Source organism: Anabrus simplex, chromosome 1, assembly GCF_040414725.1.
Source record: "Anabrus simplex isolate iqAnaSimp1 chromosome 1, ASM4041472v1, whole genome shotgun sequence".
Classification (NCBI taxonomy): domain Eukaryota; kingdom Metazoa; phylum Arthropoda; class Insecta; order Orthoptera; family Tettigoniidae; genus Anabrus; species Anabrus simplex.
Window position 1 is genome coordinate 1,781,087,465 of NC_090265.1, and position 21,957 is coordinate 1,781,109,421.

The 21,957-nt window shown below is 41.4% G+C and overlaps 1 protein-coding gene across 1 annotated transcript in view; it reads left to right on the plus strand.

Moving 5' to 3' along the window:
* LOC136883245 (lysozyme 2) overlaps window positions 1–21,329 on the plus strand; it is a 73,269-nt gene extending 51,940 nt beyond the window's left edge. The window contains exons 3-5 of the mRNA XM_068229764.1: window positions 4,430–4,503; window positions 8,145–8,283; window positions 21,076–21,329. Of these exons, the coding sequence (XP_068085865.1) occupies window positions 4,430–4,503; window positions 8,145–8,283; window positions 21,076–21,128 (266 nt within the window). The 3' untranslated portion in view covers window positions 21,129–21,329. The remainder of the gene's footprint in view (window positions 1–4,429; window positions 4,504–8,144; window positions 8,284–21,075) is intronic.
* Window positions 21,330–21,957: the final 628 nt, after the last annotated feature.

Sequence of the window (21,957 nt, forward strand, 5' to 3'; positions counted from 1 at the left end):
GTGAAAATAGGTTTGTTCCTTTAAAAGTGGTAAGGAATGGTAAAGATCCACTATATTATAACAGAGAAGTAAAGAGACTAAGAAGGAGGTGCAGGTTGGAATGAAATAGAGTTAGAAATGGTTATGGAAGTAAGGACAAATTGAAGGAACTTAACTAGGAAATTGAATCTAGCAAAGAAGTCAGCTAAGGATAACATGATGCCAAGCATAATTGGTGGTCATACAAATTTTAGTAAAATATGGAAGGATATGTATAGGAACTTTAAGGCAGAAACAGGTTCAAAGAAGGATATTCCAGGGATCATTAATGAACAAGGGGAGTGTGTATGCGAGGATCTTCAAAAGGCAGAAGTATTCAGTCAGCAGTTTGTAAAGATTGTGGGTTACAAGGATAATGTCCAGATAGGGGAGGTGAGTAATACTAAAGAAGTATTAAAATTTACCTATGATAACAATGCCATTTACAGTAAGATACAAAAGTTGAAAACTAGAAAAGCAGCTGGAATTGATAAGATTTCTGGGGATATACTAAAGGCAATGGGTTGGGATATAGTACCATATCTGAAATACTTATTTGATTATTGTTTGGTTGAAGGAGCTATACCAAATGAATGGAGAGTTGCTATAGTAGCCCCTGTGTATAAAGAAAAGGGCGATAGACATAAAGCTGAAAATTACAGGCCAGTCAGTTTGACATGCATTGCATGTAAGCTTTGGGAAGGCATTCTTTCTGACTATATTAGACATGTTTGCGAAATTAATAACTGGTTTGACAGAAGGCAGTGTGGGTTGAGGAAAGGTTATTCCACTGAATCTTAGCTTGTAGGATTTCAGCAAGATATAGCAGATATCCTGGATTCAGGAGGCCAATTAGACTGTATTGCGATTGACCTATCTAAGGTATTTGATAGGGTAGATCATAGAAGATTACTGGAAAAAATGAGTGCTATTGGACTAGAAAAGAGTGACTGAAAAATATACTAATACTAATAAATTGATGTAAACACTTCATAGCCATACCTCACAAGTAATAATAATAATAATAATAATAATAATAATAATAATAATAATAATAATAATAATAATAATAATAATAATAATAATAATAATAATAATAATAATAATAATAAGTATTTGGATTATTTACCCATGCGTTAAATAATATTGTTTCCAAGTTATGTTTGTCTATTGCACTTGCTATTACACTTGCGTCACAGGTTAGCAATCCTTATTTCCTAACTAGTAGGGAATGTCTAAAAAGTCTGCGTCCGACTCCCTCCCTTATTCCATACCAAGGACCTATGCGACATCTTCCCCCTCCCCAAACTTGACATCTACGTCTCCCTTCCCTTCCCTTCCCTTCCTTTCCCTTCCCTTCCCTTCCCTTCCCTTCCCTTCCCTTCCCTTCCCTTCCCTTCCCTTCCCTTCCAGAGATTCCAACAACCCTGTCACATCCCAATTCCCACATCCACACTACGATCCCCCCTATAGACCCTATCCCCACTTCACTATCACCGCATTCTCACCGAACCCACAGACCGGCCACCTCCACAGGAACAGGCTGCACTGGGATAAAACTTATCCCAAATCCGCCCTCAAGAACACCCTCCCCAACAATGGTCATCAGTGGATAACATTTTTTACTCAGACAACCTGTTGGCTCTCCTCACCGTTGACCTCTCAGTTGTACCATCTGTTATCTCATATTCTCCATATTCAATGTACCTTGTAAACTCAGTTCATCTATCATTGTGTATATATATATATATTGGATATATAATTACGTCCTATTCAAAAGTAGTTTGTAAGCCAGTATTCACGTAAATTCTACCCATCTATTCATTTGTACACATCATTGTTCCAATTCATTCTGTGTTTCTAGCATTGTAAATTTTCTCAAAATTCAGATGCAACTCTTGTTCTATGTTCCACCAGCATAAATATTGTCCAACAGAAAATCCAGTTCACACCCATATCTGTAATAGTGTACTCAAATTCAGATGTAACTAGTAATATGCACTATCGTATATGTATGCGTAAAAAAGGAAGGAAAAAAGAAAGAAAATATGATGACCCCCACCACCAATAGTTAGCAAACAAATAAATAAAATATAGACTACCCTCATATCATGCCCCCTTACCCACAAAACCGATTAAAACAATCTCTAAGGTATCACCATGCCCTTCCAACGCCCTCAGTTACATTTCTCTCCTCCTATAACATGCCCACTCTCCCAACCAGAGGGAGAGTGTTACCCTGTGGTGGCCCGCCTCACCCCTTCACAGTGAGGAATGAAAGCATAAACACATAAAAATAGTTTGTCGGTAGATGCAGAGTGCGTCTCGGCCCTCAACTGGCCACGCCTGGTTCATGGTCCAACAGCTCTGCACTCTGACCGGCCAACCGAGTAGAGGAGGGATGGCCACGGCTCTACCCCTCTGCATTCGCAAGGCGGGATAGGGCTGGACCTCACGATTGGCCCCAACCGTCGGCTGTCTTGAGAATGGTTTTCCGTGGTTTTCTATTCTCCTGCACTAAGACGAATGCCGGGACAGTTCCTAGTATAGGCCACGGCTGCCAAACCCCTCACCTTCACCGAGCATCTCCTTCACCGTAACACATCTCCCGGCCTGAGAGATGGCGTCACCGTCTAAGAGGCCCGCCTTCCCCTTCAGGGGAGGAATGAAAACGTTTTAGTATTAGCAGTAGATAGTTTGCTACTGTTAGGCAGCGCCTTTGGAAAGGCGTGCCACTCCAACTGACAACCCCAATGACACGCTGTGGTTGAATCACTACGCATACACCCGGCCTAATAACCCAAACTCTTCTCACGGGTGTGAATTTTTGGTGCTAAATATTGTAGTATCTGTATTTGTTAAGCAACAACAGTTTGAATTATACTCATTTGAAACTTGCGAAAGGTGTATCTGTCCCTACTATTACCGAGAAGAACTGAAAAGTTTGAGAGTATCTTATGTGACTGAAGTTGCTACAAGGAAACTAGAATATCACTGTTAAGTTCCTAAACTGAACCGTTTACTTGTATTTGCTCTTTGCATCCTGAGAATATACGAAATAGCTCATGTGGTAGTTCGTCCATACGGACCTGAAATTCCTTTCTGCTTGTAATTAGAGATGCACCTTGTAGAAATATAAGAAGAGATTGTAAGCGTTGTAAATTTTCGGTGGTGCAACTAAGTGGCATGAAACTGGGGCATAAAAATCCCACAAATTCTTGATATGTCACGTACACAATTCACGGACATTTTACTAAAGGGAAGGACCACGATGTTGGTGAAATGCCTAGGAAAATACCATGCGCTGACCAAGAAACGTCAGATAGGTTAGATGAAAGTGAGGAGCCTAACACAAGTACGTGGAAGCAATGCCAGACTGAACTAGCGGGTGGCCAACCCACGTTTCTGACTTGAGAGCCCCTGGTATCCTCCTTAGTCACCTTTTACGACTACCAGGGGATACCGAGAGTGTATTCTACCGCCCCCACTTACAACGGGACCACGCTGATGAGATCGGTAGATATTTGGTGGTGGTGGTGGTGATTATTGTTTTAAGAGGAAGTGCAACTAAGCAACCATCCTGTATTAACAATTGAAGGGGTCCGGAACCTCGAAAAAATGAAGGTATCGGCCAAAGAAAAACAAAGGCTACGAAGGGCGTGCAAATGATAAACTCTTTAGGCCTGGAATGCTCTCATACCGTCGGAGTCGGAAAAGAATAAGAGTTGACAAAGGGAGGTCGAATAGGATTGATGAAACTGAGGAGCCTAACACAAGTACGTGGAACTAATGCCAGTGCTCAACTAACAATCCCGTTGTCACCAAACCGCGCTCCTCCCTCTACTCAGGGCACCTGAGCCAGGGCTCTTCTTGGTGCAATAGCTGAGAGGATCCCGTTTCAGACCTCGTATCGCTTTTTCAAATTTTGTGGCATAGCCAGAATCAAGCCCGAGTCTCCCGCGGTGGCAGCTAATCACACAGAGGCGAACTAGAAACTCCCTATCAGTAGATTCTCTTGAGATAGGTATGCTGTGTTATTTTCCTTGAAATTTTAGAAATATAATCCATTCCATACCCTTTACAGTCTTAACCTAATATACTGTTACTAGTAGCTGCCCGTGCAAATGATAAAATGATAAACTTTTAATATTAACAATCACTGTATACACCTACAAATATTAAGAAAAGTGGACTAACCTAGTGATATTATAATTGATTCGTATCATACATATTATACTTACATAGGATTGATGGAATTTGATCATTCACGAACATAATGGCTCGTAGATAGATAGCGTTTGAAGAAATATTCCACATTCTCTAAACTAAATAAAATATTTTCAGATATGTTAAGTTTGATTAATGAATAAATTAATGTACCTTTATTTATTTCATGCTTTTCTTTCCACAGCATATAATGACTGCGCTAATGACTACAACTGTGCTAAGACTATTGTGCAGAACTACATGGCGATATACGGAAAGGTAAGATTTATTCGGCCACATTTAAATAGCGTAAATCAGTGAAAATAGGTTCCAATAAGAGCAACATCTTTATTCACATTTTCAAAAGGACAGTTCCTATAATAAATATTGTTAGAAGTGGTAAAAGCCATTTTGGATCAGAGGAGGCGGAAGTGCTATGCTAGAAACGAAAATTGTCTCTGCTTCAGTAGTAAGTTCTTAAAACAATTATGGAGAGGGTAGATTTAAAGTGTTGGTTGTTTGTCATTAATGCACAGGTGTAGATTCACTCAAAAACGAATGAGCATTCAAAACAACTTTCATCATGTCATCATCAGTGTCTAAAGGCAAAGCCTTGTCTATGCAACCATTTTTCTCTGTCCTCAACCCCTCGTTTCATTTAAAAAAAAATCATTTCAATATGGGCACCTTCTTGGTGCAATACGGATTAATTACAATAGCGACTGTATTCACCATGTCATTACAAAATAGAGTGAATATATAATGGAACATTATGTAATAGATAAGTTAGATAGGACAAAGCTTCACGAATACAATTACAATATTACTTTATGAATTTAGTTACATTAAAAATAGATTAAGTTGGTGAATTGTTTATCTTTTTTGGAAGTGAATTATACATAGTAGTAGAAAAATACCATAGGGAATTTTGACTATAAATAGTGGAATGAATCTGACAATACTGAATGTTATAAATAATTCTTGTTTCATAATTATGACGTGTTTGAGGGGACTAATCTATTTTGAAGTTTATAGATCATAATTATAGAAGCATTTATGTGGAGATTTGGAAGTGATAATATATTATAATTCTTATACAAATCTTTAGTCGGTTTCAGAAAGGGTCATTTGAGAATCATTTTTAGTGTGCTCCTCCTAAGAACTTCTACCTTCCCAAATGGTCCTTTACAAAGGGCACTAGGAAAGTTTTGCAATGTAAGTGAACGCTTTAGACTTTTTCAAAATTATTTCCACCACACTCAATACACTTCTCCACACGTCGAAACCAGTCACTGAACCAACTCTGCCGCTTTTCTTCGGTTACGTTTTCACACTCTTGATCATCCCATGCTGTCAGATGCTCCTCATCAGATGCAAAACGCCGCCTTTTCAGCTTCATCTTCACTTCTGGGAAGAGTGCGAAGACACATGTGACAAGATCAGGACTGTATGGAGGGTGATCAAGCACAGTCAACCCCGATCTGGCAAGAAAATCCATTGTAACATTAGCACGATTTGCTGCAAGTCTCACTGTACCACTTTGCAGTAACTGTCCTTTGTGTTTCTAGCACAACCCGAGTCAGGATGCCCCGTTTAGTGAAGAATACTGCAATCATCCTTTTCTTCACTGACCTCGACTTTCGCACAGTCACAGGAGTACCCTCATCTTCAAACAGCCACACCTTGTTCTGGGATTTTGTTGGGACATCGTAATAACAAAACCAAGTTTCGTCCCCTCTAACGATGCTATTGACGTTAAGCGAAGTCCCATTTTCAAACTGTTTTAGCATTTTTCGGCACCATTTCACTCGATGTGCCCTTTGTTCCTCTGAAAGTGAATGGGGCACCCAAAAGGGAACAAACCTTTCTAACATGGAGATAGTCGTGTAGAACTGAATGAATAGCTGGTGCAGGGATGTAGACGGTCTCTTCTATCTGCCGATATGTCAACCGCCTCTCTTGCTGCAACATTTTTCTCACAGCTTCAATGTTTTCCTCAGTCACTTATTCACACGGTTGCCCAAAACGAGGATCGTCTTCGACCCCAAAATTTCCCCTCCAGAACTCTTTGTACCAGCGAGAAATTGTTTTCCGATGTGGACAGTATTTCCCCAGCACAGGAGTCATTTCCTCCAGGCACTGGTCAACAATTAATCCACGAGCAAAATTGTAACGGGTAATTGCGCGATATTCACCTTTAGACCACATTGACATCTTAAGTTGCTTTCAATCCCACTGCTTGGTAACAACTGGTGTGAAGGTCGCGCCTTGCTGTCTTCTAGACTGGTTTTCATCCCTATGTTCATCCCTCACCATAACAGGGGTGTCCAGCCAACCGTTTTTGCGTATAGCAAAACTTTCCTAGTGCTCTTTGTATTACAGCACACCCAGACATGTACCATATATAAGATGTGGCTTTCCATACCGCCCAACAACCTACGAGAGAATTTATCTCAATCTACAGGGATAATTTTATTACAGATAGTCTCAACCTGATTACGCCAACATAGATTTTCATTTCTAATCAGTCCTAAAAATGTAATATTCTGCACTCTCATTACTCTATGATTGAAGAAAAACATATTTATATCCAAATTTAATGCGTATAAAGATTTTCGGAAAATGACGTAGTTTCTTTTTTGTTAGGTTAATAGTTAATCGGTTGAAATTAAGCCTGTTTCAAGTAATAAAGTATCCCGCTGCATATTACTGTATGTTCAAGTTGATGATTGCTAGAGCCATAGGAACAATAATGAAGACTGCGACAAGTGTTGAAGGTATTTTTTCTCGGTCGTCCTCGACATTTCTTGCCTGTGATTTTTCTCCCAGCAGATTGGTAAGAAAGTATTTTGTCGCAAGATGTGGCCAGAGAATTTAGCTCTTCTTCTCTGTATCGTCAACATCAGTTCTCTCTCCCCTTGAATTTCTTGATATTGTATGTTCTCTTTTCAATCCATTTAATCTGTAGCATTCGTCTCCAAACCCACACCTTAAACGCTTTTAGTCGTTTCCAATAGTGGTCTGTGATTGCCCAAGATTCAGAGTTATAGAATAGCACACTCCATACAAAAGAACTCATCAATTTCTTCCCAATTCCAAAATATAAATTAGCATTAATTTCTTTCATGGACCGAAGCTACCTTGCCTCAGGCGACAGCGCGTCGGCCTCCCACCGCTCAGTTCCTTGGTTCAAATCCCGGTCACTCCATGTGAAATTTGTGCTGCACAAAGCGGAGGTGCGACAGGTTTTCATCCGGGTACTCCGGTTTTCCCTGTCATCTTTCATTCCAGCAACACTCTACACAATCATTTCATTTCATCTGTCGGTCATTAATCATGTATGTACTCCACTATCATTGGACATTACTTCACTTCTAAGGCAGGTCCATGTATTCGTTTACTCCATGAAACCGACACGGCAATACCAACTGAAACATGAAGTTCCGCTTCAAGTGGTACCAATCTAGCATCACGTTTACAGACGATAAACGTGTTGTAAACTACAAAAATTCTGCCACTGCATGGCACATTAACGAGAAACGACAGTGGTAATTAAATAACGGTTGTGTAAATGTATTTTTATCCTTGTATCTGCTTCCTATAGCGATTTCGATGTGCAGGACGTATTAATGAAGTGTCCGACTCGTTGGCTGAATGGTCAACATACTGGCCTTCGCTTCAGAGGGTCCCAGGTTGGATTCTCGGCCGGGTCGGGGATTTTAACCTTAATTGGTTAATTCCAATGGGTCGGGGTCTGGGTATGTGTAGCGCATTCAACATTAGAAATCATCCTAGGTAGGGCCCTCATCTTCACAGACATGCAGGTCGCCTAATAGGCTGTCTGCTAGAAAAAGACCTGCACCAGGCCTCTCCGGAGGTCATACGCCAATTCATTAATTAATGAAGTGTGTGCTTTTCAGGACTGCAATGGTGACGGAACGACTGACTGTGACGACTACGCCATGATTCACTACAATGGCGGTCAAAGGTGTGAAACTTCAATCGAGGGAACCAACTTCAACAGGCGCTACATGAAATGTCGTCCACCGCTTTCACAAGGTGAAGGTGAATTCTGCCAAATTATTATGCTACATCGGTTCCTTAGTACTTACGTCTATCGAGATCTCCTGTATTTCAAAGCAACCATCTTCTCAATTCGAATTCCACCGTTAGGTTAATCCTTCCTTGTTATTCTTTTCAGACATAAGCACAGACGATGAGAAACAAATTACAGTCGAACCTCGATATCTCGAACCTCCATTACTCGAATTTTCAGTATCTCGAAGTACCTTAAAATTCACGGCAGTTTGTCGTATTCTTCACGTGTATTTATCTATCTATTACTCGAAATTGGGTAGCTGCCTCTGTGGATCCGTGGTAGAGTGTCGGCCTCCGGATCCCAAGATAGCGGGTTCAAACCCGGCAGAGGTAGTGGGATTTTTGAAGGGCGGAAAAAAGTCCATTCGACACTCCATGTCGTACGATGTCGGCATGTAAAAGATCTCTGGTGATACATTTGGTATTTACCCGACAAAATTAATTAAATCTCAGCCATAGACGCCCAAGGGAGATCCGGTTTACTCTGTCTGCCATCTAGCGGACCTAGAGTAAACCGGAACGTCGAAATTGACGAGCAGACAGCCAGATGGCGTCAATTCGAAATGTCTGCAAACGGTAGCTGAGGCCATACGATTATTATTATTATTATTATTACTCGAAATTGGGTTACAGAAATTTCTCGATTTCTCGAAGCAAACATTTTCTCCCTTGAAGCAAAAAATACTCTGTAACTCGAATTTTGTGCAACATTAACTGTGCAATACGGCATTTGTGGTTTGTGAGGAACAAGTAAAAAAAAAGTTACAGTGATGCTGGGAGCTAATACGGCGGGAACCGAAAAACTAAAACTTCTAGTGATCGGAAAATCGGCGAAGCCTCGCTGTTTCTCGGGGGTGAATTAATTACCGGTTACGTAGGCGTAGAATGGCATTAGTAGACGAATAAGTTTGAGTGGCATCTTCAGAAGTAGGAAAGATCACAATATGAAGATAAAGTGGGAGTTCAAGAGGACAAATTGGGGCAAATATTCATTTATAGGAAGGGGAGTTAGGGATTGGAATAACTTACCAAGGGAGATGTTCAATAAATTTCCAATTTCTTTGCATCATTTAATCCGCGAGTGGTCGCTATATGAGATTTTTCTCTCACATTATTTTTTATTGTGATATTACTTGACAGTGATGAAAGGGAGGTGGCTGTTCGCTCTTCTAGCTGAGTTTATAACTGTCGTAAGTAGAGCGATTCACATTTGAAGGGTAAGCACCCCCTCCCCTAGTCAGAACAAAGGTTCCTATACAGGGTGTTAGGTGTATACCTGCAGATATTTCTTCTAGCAATAGAGAACGATGTGACGAACTACTATATATCAAACTTTTAGTAATCCTCGGAAGTTATTTTCGAGAGCAAAGAGATACGATGTTTTCAGAATAGGTAGTATGCCTTGTTCTTGTGAATGAATAGCTTCCCTTTGAGAACAGGCGAGTCACGCGCCATTCGTGCCAAACTGGTTTCTGTTTATGTTTACGTGCACATGTACTACCGTAACAGTAGAACGCTATCTATGCAATGCACGAGATGTTACGTAACATACTTGTCAAACTGGTTTTATGTTTAAGAGCAACTGAGCTACGATAACAGCTGAAGGTGGCTACTACAGTAGTGTATGCCATATTACGTTACATTCTCACCAGACTGGTTTCGTTGTTGTCAGTATTTAGTTTCCGTCTTAAGGGCTTCAGACAACCCTGGTCATCGGTTTCGGACCCTGAAGATGTAACGAATTCTCAGCGTTAATACTGGTTCATTTACTGTTATGTCCTTTAGGGGATTGGAACATCTGTGGTCATCAGCCCCGTGGTCTAGTGAGTATGGAAATGACCTGAAAACCTGTATCGGTGCGGGACCTGTACGAGCGTGTGATATAATTATTGGTTGGGATAGGCGCGCCGGGACGTGAAATACGGTACGATCCCCGTTGTGCATTGCGTAAAGGTAGAAGAAAGATGACAGTTCCTTACGCCAACGAAAGCAGTCATGGGATGCCCAAATGAGTAGCATCGGAATTGAATTATCGAAACACATCGAACGCTTATTTTCGAAGGAATAATGGACATGTTATACAACTAAATAAATTAAACGTACCTACATTTCGTGCCTCCTTCCGGGCTGAGTGGCTCAGACGGTTGAGGTGCAGGCCTTTTGGCTCCAACTTCACAAGTTCGAACCTGCCCAGTCCGGTGGTATTTGAAAGTGCTCAAATACTGTACGTCAGCCTCGTGTCGGCAGATTTGCTGGTACATAAAAAGAACTCGTGCGGGACTAAATTCGGGCACCTCAGCGCCTCAGAAAACCGTAGAAGTAGTTTGTTTTTGCTATTTTGCTTTACGTCGCACCGACACAGATAGATCTTATGGCGACGATGGAAGAGGAAAGGCCTAGAAAGTGGAAGGAAGCGGCCGTGGCCTTAATTAAGGTACAGCTCCGGCATTTGCCTGGTGTGAAAATGGGAAACCTCGAAAACCATCTTCAGGGCTGCTGACAGTGGTGCTCGAATCCACTATCTCCCGATTACTGGATACTGGCCGAACTTAAGCGACTGCAGCTATCGAGCTCGGTGTAGAAGTAGTTAGTGGGATGTAAAGCACTTAACATTATTATTATTATTATTAATATTATTATTATTATTAGGTCATGAAATGAAATGTCGTATGGCTTTTAGTGCCGGGATATCCCAGGACGGGTTCGGCTCGCCAGGTGCAGGTCTTTCTATTAGACACCCGTAGGTGACCTGCGCGTCGTGATGAGGATGAAATGATGATGAAGACAACACATACACCCAGCCCCCGTGCCATTGGAATTAACCAATTAAGGTTAAAATCCCCGACCAGGCCGGGAATCGAACCCGGGACCCTCTGAACCGAAGGCCAGTACGCTGACCGTTCAGCCAACGAGTTGGACATTAGGTCATTAAAAGCTCAAATACGTGGAAGAAAATAGTAAAATATGCGTGGTTTAAGAGGAAACAAGATGAAATATATGTCACGTGAGTTAGCATTGGTCGCAGTAGTTACCTACAGATTACTATGCGTAAGACGAGAACCAGGTCAAGCTTGTGGGGATGAGTCAGCTGTAATCTCGTATTGTGTATAAACATCAAACATACACATCAACAAATCTAGGAAACATAAACAAGGTTACACGTTAGAGACATGTAGCTATTAATCTGAACGCCAGGCCGACGGTCGCTTTCATGAGTACAGATGAGTTATCAAATTATACACAATCCACACATGTCGAACGTATCTAAGAAGATTCCGCCACAACTATATTACATTTTACTATGATGGTGCTAATAACAAATCGCAGCAGCTATTGGCTTTACGTCGCACCTACACAGATAGGCATTATGGCGACGATGGGACTGGAAAGGGATAGGACAGTGAAAGAAGCGGCCGGGGCATTAATTAAGGTACAGCCCCAGCATTTTCCTGGTGTGAAAATGGGAAACCACGGAAAACCATCTTCTGGGCTGCCGAGGGTGGGGTTCGAACACACTATCTCACAAATAATGGATACTGGCCACACTGAAATGAAATGTCGTATGGCTTTTAGTGCCGGGAGTGTCCGAGGACAAGTTCCGCTCGCCAGAAGCAGGTCTTTCGATTTGACACCCGTAGGCGACCTGCGTGTCGTAATGAGGATGAAATGATGATGAAGACAACACACACACCCAGCCCCCGTGCCGGCAATATTAATCTATGATGGTTAAAATTCGCGACCCTGCTGCGTATCGAACCCGGGACCCCTGTGATCAAGGACCAGCACGTTAACCATTTAGCCATGGAGCCGGCCTGAAAACCGGTGATATTGTGGTACATAAGCACCTGTATCCACGACCTGCGCGTCGTGATGAGGATGAAATAATGATGAAGATGGCACATACACCCAGTTCCCGTGCCAGCAATATTAACCAATTAAGGTTAAATTCCCGACGCTGCCGGGAATCGAACCCGGGACCCCTGTGACCAAAGGCCAGCACGCTAACCATTTAGCCATAGAGCCAGACTTTAGTGACTGCAGCTATCGATCTCGGTAAATCGCAGCAGATTACGCTACTGCGTGTTAAGATGATGTCGGTAGAATACAGTATACCTGTAGGTCGTAGGAACTACAGTCGCATTAGTAATACAATGTTGTAGAAAAATAATGAACTAACATACAGTACGGGCTCCGTAATTCCAGGTGGACGGTAACAAGACTATCTCGAATAGAAAAGTACGGATTTACGAACGTACACGAAAACGCCTGTGAACAAAAAATGTACCTATGTTAAACATTACAGTACAACAGTTTAGAAAACAAAAACATACAGATTGCCTTACACTAAAAGAAATTTTAAACTTTCTTTTGTAAATTAACAAAACACTCTGGGCAACCTTCCTAAGTTAAATGTTAACTTATAGTTCCTATTTCAGTAATGATGAATATAAAGCAATTATTGAATATTTATACGTGATGATGATGATGATGACTGCTGTCTTAATGTCATCGGCCCTTAAAAACGCAAAGTGTTCTCTGTTTTAACTCGTAGTGAATAAGAAACAAAATATAAATTGCTCGAAGCCTTTCCCGATAGATTCATGAAGGGTGACCCGTGTTCTGTTCTGCCACACGATACGCTAGCAGCATATCATGGTATTCGTGTTATTCATACACTGGCATTATTCAAATACTACTACTACGAAGTAACTGGCGTACTACTACGGACGATAATTCGCACCTCTGACAGCTGTTATTCAGGTCAAGGTCAGACAGACCGGTTTCATGTAGGGGCGGGGAACCCGTCCAGCCACATCCCCTGATAAGTCTAGTGCTTTTGTCGAACTGGTTACGTGGAATATTTCCCACAGTGCGATTTCAATATCATGGTCTTTTGGGAGTCCAACTCGCCGTATGCAGAAACATCCCGTGTTGACGTGTACGTAAATAAAGTTTATTACGTCAACGAAAGAATGCATGGGATAGGTTTTCCAAGTGAGTAGTATCGGAATTGAAATGTCAAAACACATCAAACGTTTTACTTCATACTAGTAAGGGACATGTTATGAAAACAAATTAATTAAACGTACCTTCCTTTCGTGCTTCCACCCGAAGAGAATATATTTAAATGTAAATGAAAGCCTTGTAGCTTACTGCTGATTTTGCAGTGCCTATTAAACGTATCAGGCTGAGTGGCTCAGACGGTTCAAGCACTGGTTTCATGAACTTAGCAGGCTCGATCCTGGCTCACTCCGCTGGTATGTGAAGGTGCTCAAATACGTCCGCTTCTGATCGGTAGATTTAGAGGCACGTTAAAGAATACTGTGGGAAAAATTCCGACACCGCGCGTCTCCATTGGCACCTAAAGATTTCTTCTTCTTCTTCTTCTTCTTCTTCTTCTTATTATTATTACTGGGTGAGTTAGCCGTGCGATTAGGAGCGCGCAGCTGTCAGCTTGCATCCGTCGAAAAGCCACTAACAATATTATAAAAACTGTGTTTGTCTATTATTACTAACTATTACGAAAATAAAAGTTAATCGCCCCACTCAGATTTCGGAGCTCGTAATCTGTCAGAAAACACTAGAGAAAATAGTGAACTTTTAACAGGTCCGAATTATTATTAATATTATAATTGCAGACATGTCTCCGAAATTACCGAAGCATGTACTTACAAATTGTTTTACGTCGCACCGTCACAAATAGGTCTTACGGCGACGATGGGAGAGAAAAGGGATACGAGTGGGAAGGAAGCGTTCGAAGTCTGATAAAGGTGCAGTCCCAGCATTTTCCTGATGTGAAAATGGGAAACTACGGAAAACCATCTTCCCGCCTGCCAACAGTGGAGTTCGAACCCACTATCACCAGAATACAAGCTCACAGCTGCGCGCTCCTAACCGCACGATCAACTTAATCTAAGCTCCAATGCCGGTCTAAGTAGCTCGGACGATAGGGCGCTGGTCTTCCGATCCCACCTTGGCAGGTTCGATGGCGGCTCAGTTCGGTGGTATTTGAAGGTGCTGAAATACACCAGTCTCGTGTCTGTAGATTTACTAGCATTTAAAAAAGTACTGCGGTACAAAATTCTGGCACTTCAGCGCCTCCGAAAACCGTGAAAATTAGTTAGTGGAACGTAAAGATATTAGTAGTAGTAACATTATTATCACGGAAGTTTTAATTAAACGGGTCCGTTATATTACCTATCGGCACTTACTGTCCAGAAATTAGCCTTCTGTCCACCTCTGTGGTATAGTGGTTAGTGTGATTAGCTGCCACCCCCCGAAGGACCGTATTCCATTCTCAGCTCCGCCACGAAATTTGAAGAGTGGTACGAGGGCTGGAACGGGGTCCACTAATCCTCAGGAGGTCAAATGAGTAGAGGTGGTTCGATTCCAACCTCAGCCATCCTGAATGTGGTTTCTCGTAGTTTCCCACTTCTCCAGGCAAATGCCGGGATGGTACGTAACTTAAGGCCACGACCGCTTCCTTCCCTCTTCCTTGTCTATCCCTTCTAATCTCCCCATTGCCCCGCAAGTCCCCTGTTCAGCATACAAGGTGAGGCCGCCTGGGCGAGGTACTGGTCATTCTCCCCAGTTGTATTCCCGACCCAATGTCTCACGGTCCAGGACACTGCCCTTGAGGCCGTAGAGGTGGGATCCGTCGGTGAGTCCGAGGGAAAACTAACCCTGGGGCTTAAACAGATTAGGAAAAAGAAGAATAAGCCTTCTATTAGAAATGCCCGGCGGCAATTCCACAGTAGACAGAGCTCGATAGCTGCAGTCGCTTAAGTGCGGCCAGTATCTAGTATTCGGGAGATAGCAGGTTCGAACCTCACTGTTGGCGGCCCTGAAGATGGTTTCCGTGGTTTCCCATTTTCACACCAGGCAAATGCTCGGACTGTACCTTAATTAAGGCCACGGCCGCTTCCTTCCCACTCCTAGCCCTTTCCTGTCCCATCGTTGCCATAAGACCTACCTCTGTCGGTGCGACGTAAAGCAACTAGCAAAAAAAATCCACAGTAGCTATTTTTCCTTCGAGCAATGTTCACGCATGGTTGCAACTACGGTTTTTGAAATCTGTCTCATTAATAACAATTTCACTGAATACTTACAGCCCTTTCTTTCAGTGTCCACCGTCCTGAAAAGTTTATGAATAAGCATAGACAACTCGCATTGTCTATTGTCAGAAATTCATCGTAGACTGTCGCAATAACAGCACATAAATGTTGCGCCCATTTTTCATTTACTTATTAACTATTTCCTTTCATTTTGTCAGCTTGGATCACTGAGTAATGCCATTGACGTCTTATAAATCGCACACAACTACACAATACTTGATTCGCACGTATGTGCTGGTACGGATCTTCGAGGTCACTGTAAGGATTCTGTGTACATTTCACACAGAGTACCCTAGACCGGTTTTCGCGTACAGCAAGTGGCCTGGCACGTGAGTCATCCTCTTCTACTTGCCAAGCCTTTAGGGGAAGTGCACAACAACATGTGTTGGCCTGCGATAAGAAACCGGTTCAACAAGCCCTATACTCTGCTACTGTACTTCCACTAAGCGTGGAGAGAATGACGTAACCGGCATATCCTGCTACGGCCGTTCAAAACACATTCGGTCCTGAAATATTTGGCTCAGTTATGGGCAAACTAATAGGACAAGGTAAAAAGTACATAGCTTATATTATGAGATGTATTTTTCTTTGCCGTCTAGCTTAATATCTGCACGTATACCCCTAACATTCTGTATATCCGTGCGCGCTGTGTGAGAGTTTCTCTCATCGTGCGACCAATGGCGTTGGTGTTATGTTGAAGTGGAGCGGAAAACTTACTCCTGTTGTACGCGTTAGTATTTGTATTATGAGCACTTCTTGTTTTTTATAATGTTGTTGTGTTCAGAACCCTTGCTTTTTACGTAAATGTTACTAGATATAATGCATGTGTGAGATTTTATTTTTTTACAACTCCAAGACGGAAGTTATGTTTATGTACATTGCATATGTTATTTTAAGTAGCTATTTGTGTCTTTAATAAACAGCTAACCATTTCATATTTATGTCCGGCTCCATGGCTAAATGCTTAGCGTGCTGGCCTTTGGTCACAGGGGTCCCGGGTTCGATTCCCGGCAGCGTCGGGAATTTTAACCATAATTGGTTCATTTCACTAGCACGGGGCTGAGTGTATGTGTCGTCTTCAGCATAATTTCATCCTCATCACAATGCGCAGGTCGCCTACGAGAGTCAAATAAAAAAACCTGCACCTGGTGAGCCGAACTTGTCCTCGGACTCTCCCGGAACTAAAAGCCATACGCCATTTCGTTTTCTTTATTTCATTTTTATCTAAAATATATAAGGTAGAACTTGCATTTGATTTCAGTGGTAAATTTCAGGCTTACGCCCCACAAAATTGTGAAAAATATCACATTTATTTTAATGTGAGAGAAAGTCTCACACGCGACCACTCGCGTTACATTTTGGCTAGCGACCACTCGCGGGTTAAGAAAAGGCTTGGAAAACAACATATAGTGAATCTGCCACCTGGGTGACTGCCCTAAATGCAGATCAGTATTGACTGATATTGGACAACCCCCGAAGTCGCGGATGACAAGCTCCATTTACGAATCTCAGCTGCGTGGTATTGACGAGAAGTTTCAACGTGAAGGGAGGAAAGACTAGTGGATTTTTTCCAAAGGTGTTAACGGAGTTATATTTCTTGTTTCACTGCTGTATGCTGTCTCCTGAAAAGTTACTATAGTAAGGGTTATAATTAAAGTGATGCCATAAAATATTGTTTGTATATTTTAAATTCTGTTAAAATTATGCATTCGGTATAGTCCGCGCACCTTTTAGCGATACGGTGGGGTGGAGGAAGGAGGGAGCTCTCACGGTTCCGGTTATAGTGCCAACTGAATGAAAATGAAATCTGAATTGAATCGATAATATGATCGATCGATATGAATTTTCTAAACCTTTATTATCATAAGCCAACAACTGTGTCATACACACTTTATATAACATTATATAACATTTCTCGATGCGAATCTTGTTCCCAGCATGAATTCTATAGTTTGGCTTTGCTGTGTAAACAACAACGGTACTAGTACGTAAAGTGTACGCCAGATGTCACACAGCGATGCATAAGCGATTCATAGTTTGTGTTACAAAGGTTTCCCATACGAATCTCGAAGATACCCGAGGTTGACCTATTCAGCACTAGAATGTCCATGTATCGCTAAAAGGTGCGCGTACGGTATAAGCCCGTAGAGACATATGATTCAATTATGTGCTATACATACTCAAAACCGGTATTCTCTATATGTCGAAATTTCGATAACTCGAAATAAATTTAGCTCCCAAGGTGTATAGAGATATCGAGGTTGCACTGTACTCACTTCCTTTCTTAACACATAACTAGGCTGATCCCGTCAAAATTCGATAATGTTTTCACCATTTCTGTATACTTAAATAAATGATCAGAAGATTATTGACTAATGCAGTGCAATTCACCTTGAACATCACACGCAATGTCTAAATGCGGTCAAAATTTGCATACTATGTGGAGTTAATAATCGGAAGTCGATAAGAAAGGTCACTGTTAATACAGTCCACAAAACCTTCACATGCATGTGTAATGTTTTCGACTACTTACAATTAATAATAATAATAATAATAATAATAATAATAATAATAATAATAATAATAATAATATGCCTTTGCTGGAGGGACCTAGTGTTTACAGTGCACTGTGTCTTCTAGTATACTTTCATTGACTTGTCTCTGTCTTATCCTTGGCTTTGAGAACATGAAAGTGACTGAGGTATGAGCGATGCTAGTAATGTCATTCCTTATGCAGCCAGTCCCTGCGATGAATGGTGTGAAAATGTTGCTCACAGGGTCGGCTGATGCATGCATTTCAGTGGGCTTGGCAGACTGATATGTAATAGGAACTTCTGGGTGGGTGAGGAAAGTAACGGGAAACTATTTCTCTCCTGATTTCCCTAATACTCCTCTCCAGTGATGCCTAGGCCATCTATGACAGCTAATGGCCGAGCTGTTGACGATCAAACCATCCTTAGGGCTGAGGATTGAACATATAATAATAATAATAATAATAATAATAATAATAATAATAATAATAATAATGTAGTAATAATAAAAAATATACTTGTTTGCCGTCCGCTAACTTCTAAAGTTCTTAACAGACTTCAGGACATCGTAAATTCGTCCTGCAGGGATTCTTTATTGTGTTGGAGGCTAAAGGTTGCCGCATTTAAACACACTTTCATGCCATTGACCGCTTTCCCGCTTGACCCATTGAAACAACAATCACCACCAATCAGCCGGGATCGAACCCTCTATCTTCGGAACTGAATGACAGAACCAGGGGCGTACGCAGAAATTATTTTCGGGAGGGGATTAAAATTAAAATCTTGGGTGCATAGTGTGAAATTAGAAACACAAAATTAAAATGTTCAAATAACACGATTATTTAATTAAGACACATCACATCGGCAATAACTATGTTTTTCCGCATAAACTGACATCACTAGTTTACTTCACAAGGCGTAGTGTCTGGTGTCTGACTCCGTCTGAAGTTCTGAATTCGTCACATCACATATTACCAGTTCGTGGCATCCATTGTTCACAAAGCCCTGTGCTCAGTCAATTTCCGCCTTAACTGTAGGCTAACCTTTCTCCACAGGTCCATACTTCATCAAATACAGTAGAGACGATACGCGACACTTAGGGAGATATCGAGGGACAGCTATAAGAGCTCTCTCTAGCGGGTAGACCTAATAACTACTGATTCTGTCATAAGAGCACGTGTATTTGTGTGTGAAGTCTTCGGTGTTATTTATGCGTTTTCAGTGAGTTGACATAATTAAATAGTAGCGTGTGTCATTCCTTGATATCTCCTCTCAACATGAGGGGAAAGGTATGTGCTGTGTTTGGCTGCAGTAACTATGAAGTAGAGAAGAATGCGCGGTCTTTCTTTCACTACCGTTGTGACAAGAAAATGTAATTAATATTTTGTTTGCATATATATTCTTCCAGTGACAAAGAGATTTTTATGGTACTTCATAAACTTCTGACCTGCTCGACCCATATTTTAACTGGCTTAAAATATAATACGCATATTTTATTTTATAGTGCAGGTGTGATGTGTGGGTTTTGAAATGACACAGAAGTGATTTGGATAAGGTGTGCAAGAAAGAAGGGACGTTACGCTTATATAAAAATTATAAGATGTGTTCAGATCATTTCCAGGCCAGCGACTTTAAAAATCCTCGACTATACAGCCAAGCGTATGTCACATTTTTACTCTAATTGTACGTAAATATTCCTCAAAGCATCACTATCGACAACATTTTCATACTTTTCTTTCTTTCATCCCTCTTCTCAGATTAAAGCCGGGGTTTTATAGATTTTCTTTCTGTTAGTAGGCTTTATGTTAAGAGGAAAATTGTCTAGCTTTTGAATGCATCATATGTGTAAGGAATGTACCGATGTTTTTATTGACAAGTGTCTTAATGTGATGATACAATGTTTTTTTTAAATGAGAAGAAAGACTAATCTAACCGTAAAAGTTCAGGCAGGAATGCTAAAGCAAAAAAAGTAATGCATCAATAAAAGATCAACCCATTTCACAGCAGTCATTTTTACATCTTGTTTATATGTCTAATTTCAGTCTTTAAATAATAACCTTTTAAATAATTCTTCATTCCTCAATAATACCTTCTTTCTAGACGTAATTTATTTATCCATTTTCGTATATGCATTTCTATTGATATTTGAATTTAGCGCGACTTTTCAGCTCAAGTCACTAGGAGCGCCACAACAAGGCTAAATCCGTAAGTGTCGCGTATTGTCTCTACTGTATTTGACTTCATCTCACTCAACTGTGGCGGTAAAGATAAGGGTAAAAAAAAAACCTCTTTTAAAATCAAAAGATCGCACCTTTTGCTAATGGCGTATTGAAATTATGGATGCTAGGGGCTTTACGTCGCACCGACACAGACAGGTCTTATGGCGACGATGGGATAGGAAAGGCCTAGGAGTTGGAAGGAAGCGGCCGTGGCCTTAATTAAGGTACAGCCCCAGCATTTGCCTGGTGTGAAAATGGGAAACCACGGAAAACCATATTCAGGGCTGCCGATAGTGGGATTCGAACCTACTATCTCCCGGATGCAAGCTCACAGCCGCGCGCCTCTACGCGCACGGCCAACTCGCCCGGTCGTATTGAAATTACCAGTGAACTGCGATGTCTTAACAACTACAAAATATAACACAGACTGAAGGTGAAATGCCAGTCAATCTCGCTGCAATATTTATGAATGGAAACATTAGCACATTTTTGGCAAATGTGTAGTTCAAATTAAAAGCAAAAACAATGAGCTATCGTACCTAAAATCTTCATTTACATGGTTAATCACTAGTTCTAAACTTCAAAATTACTGTGTATGTGTGTGTGTGTGTGGGGAGGGGGGGCGGATTCCTCCCCCCAATACCTCCTTCTGTGTACGCCCCTGGACAGAACAGCTGCACCGCTAATATCGGTAGGTACATGGATGATCGCTTGATTAGGTCAATAATTTAGTCGATTACGCTGTAAGAATATGAAGTGATCAGTCATCATAATAACCACTTAATTTATTGCACAAAACTCGAATCCGTGGCGGTCAGATAGATGACGTAGTGACAGGTGAGATTTAATTTCATCCTTGTAACACGTATTTCTTCTTTTTGTTTCCAGAGGAAACTTTAGTCCGCACTGCGTCGGCGCAGCGTCGAGGATCTACAAGTTGAACGCGGAGCCGGCAGAGGACAGCACACTATGGCAGTACTTCCCTGGTGACAGACAGTGAAAACACTCGGCTAATGAATGGCGGCAAATCAGCGTAAAATTCTTGAAAAAGAAAAGTACCTATTAAATTATGTTCCACAATACTTTTGCTTTATCACATCACAATAAAATAGTGAATATTCATCATATGACAGACATTCATTCGCTAACGAGTACAATCATGTCCTTGAGTGCAACATGTTCTTCAATTATAGGTTCTTATATGGCTGATGGAATGTCATCAGCCACTACTGATCTGCATTTACGGCAGTTGGCCTGGTGGCAGATTCATTATCTGTTGTTTTCCTAGCCTTTTCTTAATAATTGCAAAGAATTCAGAAATTTATTGAACATCTCCCTTGTTAAATTATTCCAACCCCAACCGGGCGAGTTGGCCGTGCGCGTAGGGGCGCGCGGCTGTGAGCTTGCATCCGGTAGATAGTAGGTTCGAATCCCACTATCGGCAGCCCTGAAGATGGTTTTCCGTGGTTTCCTATTTTCACACCAGGCAAATGCTGGGGCTGTACCTTAATTAAGGCCACGGCCGCTTCCTTCCAACTCTTAGGCCTTTCCCATCCCATCGTCGCCATAAGACCTATCTGTGTCGGTGCGACGTAAAGCCCCGAGCAAAAAATAAATAAAAAATATATTCCAATCCCTAACTCACCTTCCTACAAACAAATATTGCCCCAATTTGTCCTCTTGAATTCCAACTTTATCTTCACATTATAATCTTTTCTATTTTAAAAACACCATTCAAACTTATCCGTCTACTAATGTCGTCCCACGCCA